General features: G+C 35.1%; 2 protein-coding genes across 7 annotated transcripts; both read left to right on the top strand.

Moving 5' to 3' along the window:
* The first annotated feature begins 2,196 nt into the window (after positions 1-2,196).
* LOC142528619 (serine/threonine-protein kinase GRIK2-like) lies at positions 2,197-9,661 on the top strand. Of its 2 annotated transcripts, XM_075633686.1 has the most exons (11): positions 2,197-3,013; positions 3,146-3,576; positions 4,511-4,585; positions 4,676-4,720; positions 5,109-5,183; positions 5,549-5,687; positions 5,771-5,895; positions 6,682-6,777; positions 7,305-7,487; positions 8,874-8,952; positions 9,057-9,661. In XM_075633686.1, the coding sequence occupies exons 2-11, from the start codon at positions 3,256-3,258 to the stop codon at positions 9,206-9,208; spliced, it is 1,290 nt and encodes a 429-aa protein (XP_075489801.1). In that variant the 5' UTR covers positions 2,197-3,013; positions 3,146-3,255; the 3' UTR covers positions 9,209-9,661. The 2 variants fall into 2 exon arrangements, with proteins under 2 accessions (XP_075489801.1, XP_075489802.1); XM_075633687.1 differs by having other exon boundaries at positions 2,198-3,576; positions 5,600-5,687.
* Positions 9,662-12,316: 2,655 nt separating this feature from the next.
* Positions 12,317-15,958, top strand: LOC142528620 (F-box/kelch-repeat protein At5g60570-like). 5 transcript variants are annotated; one of them, XR_012815693.1, is made up of 4 exons: positions 12,317-12,568; positions 12,681-14,302; positions 14,902-15,460; positions 15,542-15,958. XR_012815693.1 is itself a non-coding variant. In XM_075633690.1 (3 exons), the coding sequence occupies exon 2, from the start codon at positions 13,093-13,095 to the stop codon at positions 14,281-14,283; it is 1,191 nt and encodes a 396-aa protein (XP_075489805.1). In that variant the 5' UTR covers positions 12,317-12,568; positions 12,681-13,092; the 3' UTR covers positions 14,284-14,302; positions 15,570-15,958. The 5 variants fall into 5 exon arrangements, 4 of the variants coding, with proteins under 4 accessions (XP_075489805.1, XP_075489804.1, XP_075489806.1 ...); XM_075633690.1 differs by lacking the exon at positions 14,902-15,460 and having other exon boundaries at positions 15,570-15,958; XM_075633689.1 differs by lacking the exon at positions 14,902-15,460 and having other exon boundaries at positions 15,518-15,958.
* The last annotated feature ends 3,094 nt before the right edge of the window (positions 15,959-19,052 follow it).

Genomic DNA, 19,052 nt, shown 5'->3' with positions numbered 1-19,052 from the left:
AAATATTCGTTTTATAAATTAATTAAAAAATATTTCAAATATCAAATATTATGTTACACGCAACGCGTGTGCCTCAGTCGCTAGTCTTTATTATGTTATAAATAATACTAGTTTCATGGGTTCAGATCATAATATAATTTTGCATTTATTTAAAATATTTTAAAAAAACTCATGTGAGACGGTCTCACAGTCACTCATAAAAAAGTATTACTTTCAATGCTAAAAAAATTATTTTTATTGTAAATATGAGCATTATTGATATAAAGATCCGTAAAATTTTCTCGCAAAATACTAATTATTTTACACAAAACTCTTGTGAGATAGTGTTACCGGTCGATTAAAAAAAAGGCTTATCTTATAAGATAAGGGCGCTACTGAAAGCCTTTTTTTAGGTCGTCTAATATAATAAAGTAGGTGTAAGCTCCGAAAGCTTTTGGTACCCTTCCCCAATTTATTTTACATATTTCATTATCTATTTGGCTTGTGAGAATAATATTTATTTGGGTAATCTATGAAAAACTATTATTTTTTATTCCAAAAATAATAATTTTTACTGTAATATGAATATAATTGATTCGTCTCACGAATATAGTCTGCAATATCGTCTCGTATGATATCTACTATTTTTTATTACAATGTATTTGGTTAATTACATGAATAAACACTTTGTATTCATTAATGAAATTAATATTTTAGTTATGTTATGTCAAATAATTTGTGACAAAAAATAATATTTTGAAATCTTTGTTTTTTAATATCAAACATATATCATTTATGACGAAATATTTAAAATATATAAATATATCATGTTCATGACATGCATAATATTTGTTGAATCCATGTTGATAATACATTTTATCATCTATTTTTCATTAATGTATATATATATATATATGTATATGAAATATATTTAGATACTCGAATTAAAAAATTTCTAATAACAAAATCAACACAATCAAATTGACTAACCAGTAACTCTAATATAATCTTAATAGTTTTCATAAAATTCCTCGTGCTCATCAAATAAAGCAGTACAATTTGATAAATGTCAACGTTTGAGTTAACAGGGCATAAAATTTATTTGCTGACATTTAATATGTTTGTTAATCTATATAATTTATAATACATGTACTAAAAAGGTCCAATAAAATCTGTTATCCGATCTAAATCAGTTAGGCTACGTTTGGTACGAGGGATTAGGTGAGTTTATAGTTTTTAACCCACCTAATCCCATATTTGGTAGGATTTTTATTTAACCAAGTCAATCCCTCCTATAAATGATTATGTTATATTAACTGAGATAAAATATTATCTCCTCACCCCCTAGTATTATTTATCCAACTCTGAATCTATCATATTTTTCAAATTTCACCCTTCTCTTATATCTAAACTCACCACCACTTTCCGCCGCCGGCCGACAACCGCCAACTGCCGGCCGACTGCCAGCCGACAACTGCCGCCGCCGTCGAAGTGGATGAGCAATTTTGTCAATTTATCAAAAGATTATTAATTGTCTCATTCTTAACAATCATACCAACACACAATATTATTTTATCATTATATATATTATATTTCTACTTCAATTATTTTTTTTTATCGTTTCTGTATTAATAATTTCATAAATTTATCCTCCAACCTAACGTAGCCTAGGATAGAAAAATAATAACTATTAATTACATTTCTTATAATTATTTAATTTATTCTTCCACGTAGAATAATTGCGAATATTGGTTGATAAGAAGCTAATATAAAGGTAGTATCCGCACATTACATTCAATTGTCTAATTTTAATTTGACTACGTGATATTCATAAATTTTTGTGAACCTCGCAAATCCAAATCAATTTTATATATTTAAATTTAATATCAGGGACATATTTTATCGTGGCATGAACTCTTCGTGAATGGAATTTTATATTAAGTATTAAATTTTGTTATATAACCAATTATATAATACAAATTTCATGTGTAACTGCGACTTTAAAAAATTATTGTTTATATTTATAAAATAGGATTTGACTTTTAAATCAGAAGAGATGTACTATATTTTAAAATGAGATTTATTGAAATGTCTGTGAATTCCAAATATCAGTGAATAAATAAATTAAACGAATATTTTTTTAAAAAAATATTTGGGTGATGATTTTATAAAGTAATAATGTATTGTTTAAATAAATAAATTGGGTTCAAAGAGAAATGACATCATTTTCATCCAACCAAGTTCAAATCTTTTTTATTTCCAATTTCTGAAACTTCCACGTTGCCCATTTTTCCCCCTTAATATTTTTCGATCTCATGCATTAAAATTCATTCCCGTGTTTCTTTATTTTTGTAGCGGAAATTTTGTTAACGATTGATTGACTACAATGTGATAAAGCTGAGGGAGGGCTTTGAATTTGAATTAGAATTGGGATTGGGATTCGAACTTTCGGCTCTTCTTCCTTATTCTGATGTATCTTTATTTCGTTCTAGTTCCATTTTTTTTTCTGTGGCACGTTGAAAATCAGATCTTCTGTAGATTTCTGAGCTGGGTTTTTTGTTCACGTTGTTGAGCATCATCACAAGAGACAGGTAGTGTATGCGATTTTTTTAAAAATGTTCAGCTTTTTTGTTGAATGGGTCTTTTGTATCTGTTTGTCATTCTATTAATTTTATATTATAATTTTCGTTGTGCTATCTTATGATTTAAAAAGCTATTCTTTTTACCTTTCTTGAAATTAGCCCACGATTCAAACGTATCTGCCTCTGTATATTATAATCATGTTTCGTTATTTGAACAGTAAGAACGCCGGCTTGAATTAAAAATACTCATAAATTTTTTAAATTTTTTTTGGGTTTTCTCTTGTTCGGCGAAAAGGTCAAGACATTTTCCGAGATGTCACCTCCACATTGTGATGGTATCGAGTTTATTAATTGTTTCTTTCACTTTGCTGAATGGCATCCTCTCGAATGCCATAACTGATCAGGCCACTTCAAGTATTGAAGGCTGTCCTTAACTTTATTCCTCATCTCAGGTGCAGAAAATTTTACTTTGGTGTCTTTTGGTATGTGATTGAACTTTGGAAGTTAAATTGGAATCAAAATTTGTGCTTAATAGCTTCCACAATCAACTGATACGGTGTTAATATTTTTATTGGTTTTTTAAGGAACATGCTGGTCTTAATTTGATTTGCTGTTTTTCTTTGTTCAAGACTCTGGGTTCTGGTTGGTTAGCGTCTTGTTTATTGAAATGATTGGTTAGAACTTTAGTCTTGCGATGTTTGTTAAGAGGGATACGATGGAGAAAATGACAGCAGTGGGTTGCTGTGGCTGGTTTGGTTTTAGCTTTGGAAAAAAATCCAACAAAATTAGAGGATTGGGTGATAGCACCGCACGCGAGTTCTTATTGGATGAAGAGACAGAAGATGAGGATGATGGCTTTTCTAACAGAGATGTGGCTGATGATGGAAATGGGGATGACTGTGATTTCCAAAGCCCTACCAAACGAGCTGAGGAGAATCTCAGGTATTGGATGCAGCATGGATTCATTTGCCGGGAATTCCCTGTGAAGGAAACCCCCAGTGTCCTTCGCTCAGAGGTAAGCTGTGTGACATGTCCCCTCCAATTTTGGATTTAGTTGATGTACTTTGGGGAATTGTACCTTGCTTTGATATTTATTATATATAAATATCCGAAGTGATATATTGAAATCTAAACTTTTTTTTATGAATGTCTCTTCCGTCCACCAATTTTACTTGGTGTCTCGCACCTTTTTAGTTTCTCGGAGAATCACAAAGTTGTTCCACCAAAACAAACATAGAAATTATCCCCTATCTTCTATATATGATTAAAGTCACTTTGTGTGGATATTTAACTTTGCTTAATTGTTCAATACATGAGATTGTTACTTAAACACAAGCAAATGACTGTGGTTACCTGAATGTTTAAAGATATCTGTACTTTAATGAGTTACATTTTAGCATTCAAAGTTTGTGTTGGGAACTTTTTCATCTAAATATGTAAATTTATCCCAATTAATGATTTATGTTATAGTTTACCAAACTAGATAGTTTTTCCCCCTTGAGTTGATATTTGAGCCAATACACTGCAAGTAAAAAATCTTTAAAAGGTCCTATTATCAATATTAAGAAAGAATAGAGCTCTAAAATTCTCTGCTAGTTAATGATTGGTCTTTCAAGGTGTTGGTAGAATGAAATTTTCTATGTTTTTATCAATGTGTTTTGTGTGATAGAATTGTGGTAATGATGGTTATTTCTACTCAATTTCCTTGTCACTACAATTAGTGCGTGTTAATGTAGGTTTTCAATTACCAATGCAGACATAAAGTAGTAGCTCAAGCTTTATGCTCAGAAGAATGAGATTGTCCATAACAAAAACTGATCATTTTCTCGTTTGTTCATCCTTAAATGAAAGTTGCTTAAATCAGATAAAATAAATATCTACTATGAGAGTAGTAATTAATCCATTGCTACTTATCATTTTTCTGCTCAAATTAACTTGTCTAATTTCAGGATGAAAATGGAATCAAGACCGTTAATGAGTATGTCTATGAACGAAAGATTGGTGGTGGCAGCTATGGAAAAGTGGTGAGGCTAATGGTAAAAGTATCTCGCCTTCTAGTTTTCTCTATGGAATATTACATGTAATCTTTTTGCCATGTATTGTACAATATGCAGGTTCTCTACCGGAGTAATATAGATGGTAAAAGTTATGCTATAAAGGTGATGTCTTGTTTCTTGGTTACTTAGTTATTTAGATATTTACGTATGCAGTTTCTAAATTCTCATACACTCTCATACAAAATTCCTTTCGGGTAATTTTTATTGATCTTTTTGCAGCTCGGATCTGCTTTAAATCGTATTGCACTCAAAAATATAACAGAGGCAGCCTTTGAATGTGGATATCACACTCTATCTTGTTGATCAGCCGACAGTTTTCATTTGCACATTTACATTATAATAATCTCTAACACAATGACAGAAAGCTAGATTATTCTTTGTTTTTAAAAACCTTTTATTGGTTCTCCAGAATATATAACAAGAACCCATGTAAGAATGAAGTTATTAGAAATAGCTTTACATGATATCAGCTGTTCTCTTTTTTTGGCAGTCCTTTCACAAGTCTTATTTGTTGAAGATACGAGTCACACCTTCAGAAACTGCCATGTCTGATGTTCTTCGTGAGGTAATGATAACTTCTTCTTGTATGTCATCTTTTCAGGTGGTTGCAAGTATGTTGCTTCATTTGTACTGAGGTTATTTCTTTTATACCTATAATGTAGATGTTTTCTGGCTTTCTAGCCATCATGTAGTGTGTCATGACCATTGTCTTGCAAAATATCCTCCCGCCATGTCTATAAAATTTTCTTTTAAAGCCAATTGCGAGTAGCCTAAATTACTTGATAATCTCCACTTCTTACAGATGTCACGTGCATCCATCTTTCTGAGCATTCTTTATCAATTATATATTGATTGTTGGGGGTGTATGATCATTTTTTCAGCGGTCCTTTGATAATCTTAGATGTGCTGTTCTGTTTAAACCTATTGCAGTTCTCCTTTCATCATACGAGTTTTACAAATAGATGGATGATATGCTTGCAGGTTTTAATAATGAAGGTATTGAGCCATCCCAATATTGTCAATCTAATTGAAGTTATCGATGACCCTACAAGTGATCACTTCTATATGGGTATTCTATAATGTCCCTGGTTTTGTTTCCGCCCCAGCCAATAGTGGCTTTTGTTATGTGACTTCAAAGCTACTTTTGTTCAGTTCTTGAATATGTGGAAGGCAAATGGGTCTTTGATGGTAGCGGTCCTGCATGTTGCCTGGGAGAAAATACTGCACGGAAGTACTTACGTGATGTAGTTTCTGGTTTGATGTATCTTCATGCTCATGTATGGTGTTTAGACTTCTGTGTGCTATTTATTTTGTTAATTGAATATACCTTTAGTGTATCTTGATTTTCTTCAACCGTCTATGTTATTTGATCTTACACAATGATGTATGATGCTGAGGAAGTACAGGTGTATGTTGCTCAATTTTCCCAGATTTTTAATATCACCTTAAGCTGACATAAAAATTTTAAACGTCGATTTGTAAATATCCTTACGTTAAATGTTTCTGAGTATATTGTGCTTAACCTCATCATGTGCCTGTTTACGTCATTTCATCTATATTAAGTTAGTACTGTGTGAAGTAATACTACAATTTTAGAATTCTACATTGGTCTACAGCCTATTGGACTTCTGACATGTTAGTGTCTTTTGTATCCATCTGAAAGACGAGCTCATTGTTCTACTTTTATTATTTAACTAATAATTATAAAAGTGGCCAAGTTTTATGCAGCAACCTATGGTATTAAGTAGTAACAAGCACAGATCTTATGTTATGCTTCACATTTTAGGCAGAAAAAGGATTTCTCAGCTCTGCTTCTTTGTTTGGTATTTTGGTATATGGACCTCATTCTTGTAATTTTTGTTCTACTTTTAGCTTTTTATTGAAGGATTGAAACACATTGCATGCTCATGAATTGTTTAAAATCGAAATGCATTTATGATCGTGTGATGCGCAACTTGACATGAGTTTACCACTAAAGAAAAATATCATGAGCTCGAGTTTGTCATGCTTGGTCTTTCAGTTCTAGAAAACTGAAGATAGTATTTATTTGCTCCAAATAACAGAACATAGTGCATGGGGATATCAAACCAGATAATTTATTAATTACTGGTTCTGGTGCCATCAAGATCGGTGATTTTAGCGTCAGTCAGATTTTTGAGGTAAGTAATTCTTTTTGATTTATTTGATCATGTGAAAGAGAGAGCTTGTGATTCATTCCCAGACTCTGTGCTACTTAGTGCTGAAATGTGGACGCATCAATCGTGAATCACTTACAGGAATAACTATCTGAAATTCATGGACATATACATTCAGTCTATATAGTTTCAGAGTTTGGATTTTTGGTTAGGGAAAATTTTTACTTGATACGTCCCAGTAGGAAATTTTATATTTCATTGTTTGTTTTTACTTGGATATCACCTTTATTTTGGCAGTATCGTATCATTTGTTTAGAATCTATCATAGTGGATTCTTGCTTGTGCACTTAATGATTGAATCTAATTCTGTATTTCTTGTGAAGAATATGCCCGAAAATGATGTTGGTATACCAGAGGACGTATTTTACTTCATAAAGGACTTGAGTAGAATAACCATATAAAATATTTTATACAAAATAATTTCTCTCTTTGCTTGTCTGGCATTTAACTTTCAGTGTCATGAACTCAATTCACTAAATTTTCATGTGTAGGATGATAATGATGAGCTTCGTCGTTCTCCTGGAACTCCTGTATTTACAGCTCCCGAGTGCTGTATAGGTGAAACTTATTATGGAAAAGCTGCTGATACATGGGCAGTCGGAGTTACTTTATACTGTATGGTTCTCGGAAAATACCCATTTTTGGGAGAGAACCTGCAAGATACGTACGACAAGGTGTGTATTGTCAACTCTTGCTCTACGACTTGTGTAATGACCATGGGCTATCCCGATCTTGGGCTCCATTATAGTGTTTTTTCCCTCACGGGCTTTCCACATGCGACATTAATCACAGAACTCTCCACCCCTGGCAGTGGAGTACATGTCTTCCCAAGTTTTGATCCCAAGACCTCCAGACTAAGTACTTGGATGCTTGAAACCAGGTACCAATTGAGCGGCCTTCTTTCCCTCACGGGCTTTCCACATGCGTCATTACTCATAGTTGTTTCTTTCGCCTCCCCAAGTCTCGAATCTAAGTACTTATCCTGAAGGTCTTAGGTTCGAGAATTGGGGAGGCGAAAGAACCATTGTCAGGGGTGAGATAATGCTATGAGTAATGACGCATGTGGAAAGTCCGTGAGGGAAAGAAGGCCCAAGATCGGGATAGTCCATGGTCATTACACTAAAAGGCTATCCCAATCTCGGGCTCCCTTATATGACCTTTTCCCTCACGAGCTTTCCACATGCGCCATTACTCACAGAACTCTCCACCCCTAGTAGTGGAATACGTGCCTTTCCAGGTTTCGATCCCAAGACCTCCAGGCTAAGTACTTGGATCCTTGAAACCTGGTACCAATTGAGTTACTTGGCTTTCGGGTTGACGTGTGCCCTCTCATCCTAAATATGATGCTGCTACTACATCCGCTATAAAAGGCTAATAGTCGGATTTGCTCTTGCTTTTTTTATTCTTTCAATACATTGTATTTTGCTACACACACGCGATTTGGACAATTGAATTTCATTCGTGGTTATGAATAGAACGACAGCACTCCACGAGTAAACAATTCGGATGAAATAGCTTAAAAAGCTAAAGAGTAACTGTTTCTTTTACTTACCACACATTCTTTCTAGAAGAAAGTCCACTCAGGGTTATGAGCGGAATCTTAGCGGGATACATCCCAATAACTAAAAAAAATAGGATAAGCGGATACCGTTAAAGGACGACTGGATAAGGGGCTTCACCCAAAAAACTTCTTCAAAGCCCTTGGCAGTTCTTGCAAATAAGTTAGGGACCAAGGTCTATAGACTGGCGTCTTCTATAACTAGCTCAATTGGTACCAGATTTCAAGGATCCAAGTACTTAGTTTGGAGGTCTTGGGATCGAAACCTGGGGAGGCACGTACTCCATTGCCAGGTGTAGAGAGTTCTGCGAGTAACGGCGCATGTGGAAAGCCCGTGAGGGAAAAGGCCCTATAAGGGAGTCCAAGATCGGGATAGTCCATAGTTATTACAACTTGTGAATTCCTTCATGTGCATTATCTATACAAGTATGTCTCCCTGTTCCCACCTTATTTCGGAAAAATATTGCTCTCTAGTAATTGATATCGATGTTGATACCCTCAGATCGTTAACGACCCATTGTTACTCCCTGATGAAATGAGCCCTCTATTAAAGAGTCTGCTCGAGGGCCTTCTGTGCAGAGGTCAGTCTTCCACTCAGTTGCATTATTTATCATTATTTTCTGAGGCATTTGAAATGTACCTCAGCTCTATTTTTGCATCACCAATGAGTGAATCTATTGTGCAGATCCTTTGCAAAGAATGACTCTAGAGGATGTCGCGCAGAACGCGTGGGTTGTTGGAGAAGCCGGGCCAATTCTGCCATACCTGTGCTGGTGCAAGCGCCATGATCTCCAGAAAAAGGTGCCTGAATGTTGTGAAACCGATGGTCTCATTTGACAGCAGTTAGGTAATGCAGTGATTTTCGCCTGCCCAGATAACAGAGAAAAAGTGTAGTGCTGAACAGAAACGGGTATACAATGTGAAGATTCGACTACTGAGTCGGGGTTTTCCTTGACTGGAGATAAGTTTTTCTTGGTAGAAGCTTAGATATTGAGATGATGTCTTTAGTTTCCAGCTTTCGAGCAAGTGTGGATTGTCTTGGGCTGCAAGTATAGGAAATTTTGTCCTCAACTTTTTGGAGTTAATAGAGTACAGTTAGAGATGCTTTGATAAAGCACTTTTCTAAGATACTACACATGACAATGAATCGGGTTTAAACTTAGTTATGTATTAAATTTGTATTGCATTGACGGGTTAGACCCGGTCAATCGGGTCTCAAACATGTTGGGGGCAAGTCTTGGCGATGGACCGTCCCGCCACTATATATATTAAAAATTCATTTATATTTTATTTATTGAGATATACTTTAATTCTTAATTTTACCTTATAATATTTTAATATTGAAATAATTTTATTTTATAATAATATGTTTAAGATGAAAATATATAATTGTTAATTTTATTTTGTTAAGAGTTTAATATAAATTAATAGATTTTAATTTATAATAATATTTTTTTCTTAATATTATTAATATAAATCTGAAAGTAAATTGGGAGGAGTCTAAAGTGAGGTGGGGAGGTCCGGGTTTGGCCACACTCGTCTCAAATCCATCGTGTTATCATCCATATAAAAGACAAATTAGTTTTTTACGAATTTTGTTTAAGTTTTTGTATTCTAATTATCTTATCATTAAAATACTTCATATGTCTTGTTTAAATCTGCTTAAAAAATTGATAATAGCTAGTATACGACGTTACATCTTGTTTTTAAATTTTTAAAAATAGATAGAAAATGAATTAAAAGTCCATGTATCATAAAATGCGTGCTTTTTTAGAATTCACAAATTCAAATTAAAATATCTATCTATGAGTAATAATAATTTAGAAAAAAGAATAACCAAAATATTGCTATCATTAACGTGTAATATTGAGTGCCAAAAAATCCTATCTAAATTCTAAACTTGCTTAGTTGTCAGTTGTTGAGTGTCGCATCACAACAATGGGACTATATTTGTTTTGAAAGGTATGTCGTGCACATTTTTTCATATGTTGATGTTACTCAGCAAAATTAGTGAGTTGAATTTCCGTGTAGAAATGTGTTTCTTTTACGTGAATACTGATGATTGGATAAGATGAATTTAGACTAGATGATTTCCATACTTGAAAACAAAAAACGATATTAGGGTTTTCTGTATGATCAGTCTGATGTTCAAATCAGTCAAATTTTCATGCAGAAGACAAAAAGTACTTTTATATGAGTATAAAAGTAGTGTTTATGAGAATGAAAGCGAACTTCTTTATTTTATCTTTGCTAACGGTATTATAAAATACTAAAGTCGGTTACCACTCCGAAATGTTAGGGTAATGGCCACGATCTGAGGACGTGGCCTATGTCTTGGCTTCAGCATTATCTGAGAACGTGTAGGGGGAACAGACCTGTCGATATTAGTGGATATGGATCAACTGACTTATTCCCCTTGTGTTTCCTGGTTGAGGTCATGGGCCCGGGCTTGTGCAAGTTGGTAGTGGTTTGATAGGTTTTTCGGGTTGATGTATGTTCAGGGGTGATTTAAATAGGATATTCTTTTTTTCTATGGGCTGGCTTCTAACCTTCTTCTCTTGGGTTACCCAGACCAACTTTGGAATGGCTCTGGTTTGGTTCTTTTTTCTCTGCCTGGGTCCAAGGATGACCCCGAAATCATCAACATGGGAAACCTATCAGACCACTACCAACTTGTACAAGCCCGAGCCCATGGCTTCAATCGGACAATATAAGGAGACTAAGTCAATTAATCATAGACCATGTTCACGTATAATCAAGGGGCTTGTTTCCCTCTATGTTCTCATATCACGCTAAAGTCAAGAAGTGTCTCATGTCCTTGCATCTCATAGTGGTCCTGGTAACTTATAAATACTCTCAAAAAGGTGAAATCAGGGAGTTCACGTTCATTCTCGTAAGCACTTATTCTATACTCATTTAAAAGTACTTTATTTCCCTTGCGTGAATATTTGACTGAATTAAGTATCAGAATGACCATGTCATAAATCTTTCTGGCATGTTTCTTGTTTTCAAGTGTGCAAACCATTGTCTGGGTTCATTATACTCGGTCATTAACATTCACAGGGAAGTGAAAGAATACATATTTGCTCAGGAAACTATCTACCTAGCTCATCCAATTTTATAATATAAAGCCAAAAATAATAATAATTTGATTCAAGATAGGAATATATTTTCTCCACATGTTTTTTTAATACAAATAAAAATAACGTGGTAGTAATCCTCAGGCAAAAGACCTAAAATCTTATGGGAAAATTCAAAAAGTAAGGTCCCCGTCTTTTCTTGCAAAAAGAATATATAATGAATGTTTATTTATTTATTTATTGTAGTATTGTGTATATGCGTAAAATTAACTCAAAATTAGAATACTAACTCTAAAAGTAGAGAAAATCAATTTAAAGGTTAAAAAAAAGTTTTTAAAAATATAGTATGATTTTAGCTCGATGATCTTTAATATATAAATTTTTTACTGGTCTGAAATAGCAAAAGTAATCTACTTCAAAAATAATATAATAAATCTTTACAATAATTGATTTCTCCTTCATATTATGTCCGTGCCACTCCCCATTATTTGTATAAAGTTTAATAGACAAAAAGTTTTAATGCATATAGAAAGTACATACATGCATTAATATTGTTCGTAAACATCCTCATTATTATATGTTATTATTTCATCATATTACCCATCCATATATGTAATAAAATATAATATTTTCGATATAAAAATAATATTTTCATAAAAATAATATTTTCATTAACGTGATCTTGAAACAGTCTCTGGAAAATTTTTTGTTTGATTAATTAATTTCTTGGTTTTCAATTTTAGCAAGTAAAAAAAGGAAGTGGATAACTGAAAAATATGCAAAAATGGAAAAGAGCTTTGAAAAGAAAGAGCAGGGGGCACGCGTTTATGAAAAGTAAAACACAAAGTTGACCCGTAATACATCAGAAATAGTAATTATTAAGGTCCCAAATAAATTCCTTCACACAACAAAATTCATACCATTTTCTCCCACAATACCTCGCTTTGGACACCGCTTCTGGCGGCGATGCTTGCCGGAGCTCCATTTGTATGAGCTGCGATTGAGCCCTATTTTTTTTTCGGGGGGCGGAAGAATGTGCCGGGGAGTCGGACTGCTGGAAGACCGGGCTGATGCTTGCTTCCTCGTGAAAGAAGATCTAATTAACTCGTGATGCCTGGTTAGAATCAGAATCGATTGATCCTTTTATATTAATTAAAAAATTAGTTTTTACGTGCTTTGCAGATGAGTGATTAACTAATTGTGTGTTGTAAATTTGTCTGTTTCTTCAGAATACCTGGAGAAGGAGCTGCGAATTTTTTATGGGGTTACGCTTGTTTTTCTGAAAGTTTGAGTCTTTATAGAGACCATTTTTGTATTGCTACGGGGTTGGAGAGATTTGAGAATAAATTGAGGATTTTTAAGTCTCAATAAAGGGTGGTTTGATGATACTGATAGAATGATTTTTTTTCAGCGGATAAGGATTTCACAAGTTTATGAATCGTTGGGTCGGATTGACAGACTGGGTATACTGTTGCTAGAGATGACTGGAGCTTAATTTCAATAGAACGAAATAAAAAAATAAAGACGCATCGGGATTTTTTGTCATTAAGTGGGATATTTTTTTTTATTGAGTTGGTTTCGTAGGTATGGAATGCAATTGATTTGCTACTTTGTTTCTTATTGGATAAGGAAAGTGCTACAATGGATTCGAAAGCCAACAAGCTAGCAAAGTTTATGTTTTCATCATTTGATCGAAATAAGTCAAATGTTACTTGTATGGTTAGTGAAGATATAAAAAAGAAATTGAGAGGAGAAGATGATGATGGCCATTGCATTATTGAATCAAGTGATTCTTTTCTCCCTGGTTTGCTTGATGACGTTGCATTGACGTGTCTTGCTCGAGCTTATAGATCAGATTATGCTTCTTTGTCATTCTTAAATGCAAGATTCAATAGGCTGATTAAAATTGGGTATTTGTATGAGCTGAGAAGGCAGTTGGGGATTGTGGAGCATTGGATCTATATGGTTTGTGATCCAAGAGGGTGGGAGGCATTTGATCCCTTCAGGAAGAAGTGGATGAGATTGCCTAAAATTCCTTGTGATGACTGTTTTAATTGTGCTGATAAGGAGTCATTGGCGGTGGGGAGTGAGTTGTTGGTTTTCGGACGTGAGCTGTTCGAATTCGCCATTTGGAAGTACAGCCTGACTCGCCGTGATTGGGTCAAGTGTGAAGGAATGAATCATCCTCGTTGTCTTTTTGCCTCAGGTAGTCTTGGATCAATAACCATTATAGCTGGAGGAAGCGACAAGGATGGGAATGTTTTGAAATCTGCCGAGCTTTACAATTCTGTAACTGGTAAATGGGAAATGTTACCGAGCATGCACTCTCCTCGTAGATTATGCTCTGGATTTTTCATGGATAAAAATTTTTATGTTATTGGTGGAATGACTAGTCCCACCGACTCATTAACTTGTGGGGAGGAATTTGACCTCAATACAAGAAAGTGGAGAAAAATCGAGGGCATGTATCCCAATGTCAACAGAGCAGCGCATGCACCTCCTCTTGTTGCAGTAGTTGACAACCGACTCTATGCTGTCGAATATGCAACTAACATGGTGAAGAAGTATAACAAAGAAAAGAACTCTTGGGACGAAGTAGGGAGACTTCCAGTTAGGGCTGACTCATCAAATGGTTGGGGTCTTGCTTTCAAGTCCTGTGGAGAGGCACTGCTTGTTGTGGGTGGTCAAAGGGGTCCTGAAGGTGAAGCTATTGTCTTGAATTCCTGGCATCCAAAGTCGGGAGTCAAGAATGACACTTTGGATTGGAAAATTATTGGAGTGAAGGAGCATTCAGGTGTCTTTGTCTACAATTGTGCTATCATGGGTTGCTGAGCCATGATTCTGCCTTTAGGTCTTTTCTCTTCTTTTCCAAAATTTGTTATTGTTTGAATCATCATCTCTCAATTGTTTGACATAATAGTCGACTTATATGTTGTTTGATTATGCATTTTATTTTACTCTTGGAACTATTGGATTTGTATTTTGTCTCATCTCGGATACTGTTTGGGATCACAATTAACTGCATGACACGAAAATATATCAAGTGATGTATGCATCTCTTTTTCATTCTAGTGTTCATTTTTTGTTGGTAAGTGCGGTAGTTCGTGTTAACCGCCATTCCAAACCGAATAGCATTCACAGTCGTGTCTCATGAAATATCATTGACGTTTGTTGAAACTTGTGGGATTTCTATACGGAAAATATTGTGCATGCTATGCATACAATTCCATTATGCTTGTTTTGTGGGTATCGACGCACTGAATGTTATTTGTTAGGCCTAGAAAGTAATGGATGTCAGCAACCTCAACTCCTTGTCCGCAATTAAGTGGTGGAAAATCTGGTTTACCTGCTGCAACTGCACCATGTATTGTTAGTATTTCATGTGCAGTTCTCAGTGCCAACTAAATCACTATAAAATCACATCATAACAGTTTACTTTACTGGAATCAGCTTTGATTTATGATGAAGACATTGATGGTTCTTTCTTGGGCTGGTTTATGTTACATCTGAGAAAACACTCCTCGTGTAGCATATGTTGATTGGAATGTGTGAGTGCTCCACATATTTTATATGAGATCTATTCATCCAATGCTAAATGCTATACAGAGTTATTCTTAGATAGTGTTGATTAAACCGTTCTTTGCTGCTGGCTGTAACACATGTTGGACATCAGCCGGGTGAAGTTAGAATTTGAATTTGTGTTGCTTTAATGTATAAGGAGGAATACTTGTATATTTATAAAATTTTAAAGCATTAATATTTTTTTTATCATGGGGAGGTTGGATTGACTTCCCAATGTTTAACTAAGATTGCGTATATCAGAACCAAAGACAATCGAATGCAAGATATCGGACCAAATCCGTATAAGAATAGTAGGAATCGAATGTGAATGGATATGATATTCAGGACATCTTTTTGGCATCGAAAGTTCTGTCGTTAGCCGGACTGGAACCGGAAAATTGGCCAGATTTTTATGTTTTGAGTCGATAAACACCTTGGTTGACTCCTGGTACCTTTCTTACGTCCGGTCTTTTAAAAATTTTGTTAGTAATCACTGATTATGTAGCTTTGTGCCGCTAAAATTCACCAGGCTAGGTTGATATGCTGAGATGGTGCAGGAGTTGTGCCTAAGATTATGAGGATCAAGGCAAGCTCCCGAGGCCATCTTACAAGCAATCGGTGAGTGGCTATAATTAGAGCTGCAAATTGAGCCTGACTTGTGAGCTTTTTAAGCCTGCGTGAAGATTATTCAATATATACAAGAAACCATCCAGTTTGAACCAAGTTCACGCATATCCGAAAACATTTTCAAGCTCAATCTAAACCTATATTATTTGGCTCAATAGCTCATGTACTTGAACTTAAGTATATTTATTAATAACATATTTATCGAGCCAAGCATAATTTGAGTATTTCTTAATAGAATTCGATAATTAAATTTAAAATGAAATAATAGTTGTAGAATTCAAATTCTAGATTGAGCCAAAATGAAGGCCGAAGTCATTCATTTCTTGAGCTTCCAGTCAAGTTTCGAACAAGTTACCAAATTCGAGTTTGAGTTCAAATATAATATATAATACACTTGGCGTCGATTTGATTTCTTTCTAACTCCAGCAATTAAATGAGCCAGACACGAAACAACTTCCAGCTGATCTAAAAGAGCCAAGGATACCCATGCTCCTGGCAGAACAACCACGTCCAAGTCCAGCAGCCCATTAACTTGTCATCCTATTTCGATACGCGAATCGATCTCCACAAACAATGCTAAAAGCTAATAGCTGCTTAAATTCAGTCAAACAACAAATCCAACAATCTCTTCTAAAAGATTGGTGCAAGTAAGAATCAGATACCTAACGAATGACTGAAGAACCGAGCACTTAACAGCAACCAGATCCATCTACACAACACTAGACACATCGTATTCTTATTGACCTTATCAATGCCAACGAACAAAACACTGGACAGTATTTTGTAGTTGACGAACGTAAGTGACATGTAAATGAGTAAACTAAAGAGCAAACCTTCGAACAAAGCATAGTTAACATAGAAGAAACCTTCCTCCACAACCCAGCGAAGGAAATTAAAGGCATCAATTCAACACAGAATACAGATTCAAATACAATAAGTGAGAGAGAAGCGTGGATTATGTCCTCAATCCAAACTTCAATTTATACTTAATAGAAACAAAGCACACATAAACACAAGTTCACAAGACATACGGAGCTCAATCTCCCAACCAATCATGAGCATATACGCCACTCTTCCTCAGACTCTTTAAAAGGTTCTCGCAGTCTCCGCACATGGTTGTTTTGCAATCTGCAGGATCTGCACAGTGGAGGAAGAGTTCGTCGACACGGCATATTGCTCCGGTTTTGAATAGTTCGACAAGAATGTTTAACTCCATAAACTTAGTGTTTATCATAAGGATCACGAAATCTCCATCTGATACTGTTTCATTAAACCAGAGAATAAAGTCAAACTCTTTTTCATCTATCGGAGCACTCAAATATTCATCAGGGGTGATTTCTGGTGCAATTGAATCTCCATCTAGGGCCGGATGATAGACAAAGGTGATGCCAGGATCTGTCACAAAAGACGACAGAACAGACATTTTGTGATCAATGACAAACATGTCAAAAGCAGCGTGGTGGTTGGAGCAATACAGTTTCGACATTTTGGCAATACTTGACTTAGCAAATTCCCCCGCACCGACATTGATATAAACCAGTTTGTTTCTGGAGGAGATATTCATGAAGTTGGGGAGATAAGATTGCTCCAGGTTGAACTGCCTTGGGTTTTTACGTGCAAGAGGCTCGATATACTTCATAAAGGGCTTGTTTTTTGCGATGGAAGGACAATCAGCTGGAAGTTGAAAATGCTCAAAGGAAGCAAAGTTTCCAAATTTCTTCTTAAATATCACAAGTGTAAAAGATCCAACACCACAAACATGAACAACGTCAGAGCTCTTCAAGAATGACGCGACAGTGGTGGCTGACCTTACTAAGCCACCTGAATAGAACTTACGAGCTCCAACAAGCATCGCACCTATTCCTCCGGGATGCAATACACGCTCAATCTCCAGCACAAGGAGAGCAGGAACTGAGACCTTATCGAGATCTCCTGAGTACACAAAGTCGAAATGATCATCCTCAAAGTTGAGCTCATACACAAATCTCCTCTTGAAAAGGGAGAAAAATGGGTGCTTGTCAACCCCAAAAGTATCAGGCAATCCCAGCTCGTGCAACACCGACACGGAGGAGGCGGATCCCTCTCCAACGCATAAAGCTCTAGCATTTGATTGCAACAAGTTCTTCTGCATTAACTCTTTAAACACAATTTTAGTCAAGTTTTTACTTTCTTTGCAGATTGTGGCATGATCCCTCGATGGAGGAAATGAGGTATTGGAGAAATTTCCAGCATTGAAAGGCGGGTTCGAGTGCAAATTCAAAGGACATTCATTAACATCAGAAACCATTGGCTCAATTACCCGAAACTCACGGGCCATTTGCATCAAAGAGAGAATAATCACAGCCAGTACAAGCATAAAGGCCCTTAACACCAAAAGCTTCACCAGTGACCCCCGAGGTAATTGCCATTTCAAGAACTTGAAGTCCATTTCTTGCAAACTTAAATTGAGTCCCTTTAAACCCAAATCCTAGATCTTTCAACTAATTCAAACTATCAGATCTATAACAGCGTAGCGATTGACTCAACTTAAAAGCTAAAGATCAGATAATAGTAAAAATTGAAGAGAAATTCAACAGATTAGCAGAACAAACAAATTAGCGAGTGCAAAACCTGGACGAGGTGTGATTTCCACCCACCATTAATCCCATTGACATTTGGAACCCTAACCAGACCCTTCTCGGAATCCTTCTCGCCATGGGTTCAAACCACTCACCCATCTTGATTCAACTCATCAGTTGCTCAAGTTTGGCCAAAATTACATGGTTAAATCACTAGAAACATCTACAATAGGTTTGAATTCGTGATGGGTTTCAGAGATTGTATGGTCTAGGTTTTGGGAATGGAACAGCTGAAGTTGTGATTATTGGTGTGGGTGCGAAGAAGACAGGAGTATGGACAGCAGTGTGTGTCGTCGTCTAATTATTGATTTATAATTATTTCGTGAAACTGATGAATTGACGTCTTGATTTTTTATTTTATTTTAAAAAGTAACTTATAAAAAATTAATTTAAACGAATAGATTTTCCAAAAAAAAAATTAACAACTATCTTGATATTTGAACCAATGTATTATTTTTATTAAAAAAATTGAGCTCTACGTTAAATTTGGTTGAAGATAAGCATGTAATTAAATATAATAACGATTTTTATTTTTCTATTAATGTTTTTTAATGTAAAACTTATCATACACGATTTACATGATTTGTATAAGACTTAGATAAATATGTAAGTTATCTAATGCATTTCGAAAATATAGTAGTAATGATTTTTCATCGAAAAAAAAAAATTTGAGTTTAATTATTATGATTATGACAAAAATTTGTGTGAAACGGTCTCACAGGTCGTATTTTGTGAGACATATTTCTTATTTGAGTCATCCATGAAAAAATATTATTTTTATGCTAATAGTATTAC

The sequence above is a fragment of the Primulina tabacum genome, chromosome 16, assembly GCF_025594145.1.
Source record: "Primulina tabacum isolate GXHZ01 chromosome 16, ASM2559414v2, whole genome shotgun sequence".
NCBI lineage: Eukaryota > Viridiplantae > Streptophyta > Magnoliopsida > Lamiales > Gesneriaceae > Primulina > Primulina tabacum.
The sequence above is the reverse complement of the archived record's forward strand: the minus strand, read 5'-3'. Positions and strand labels throughout refer to the sequence as shown.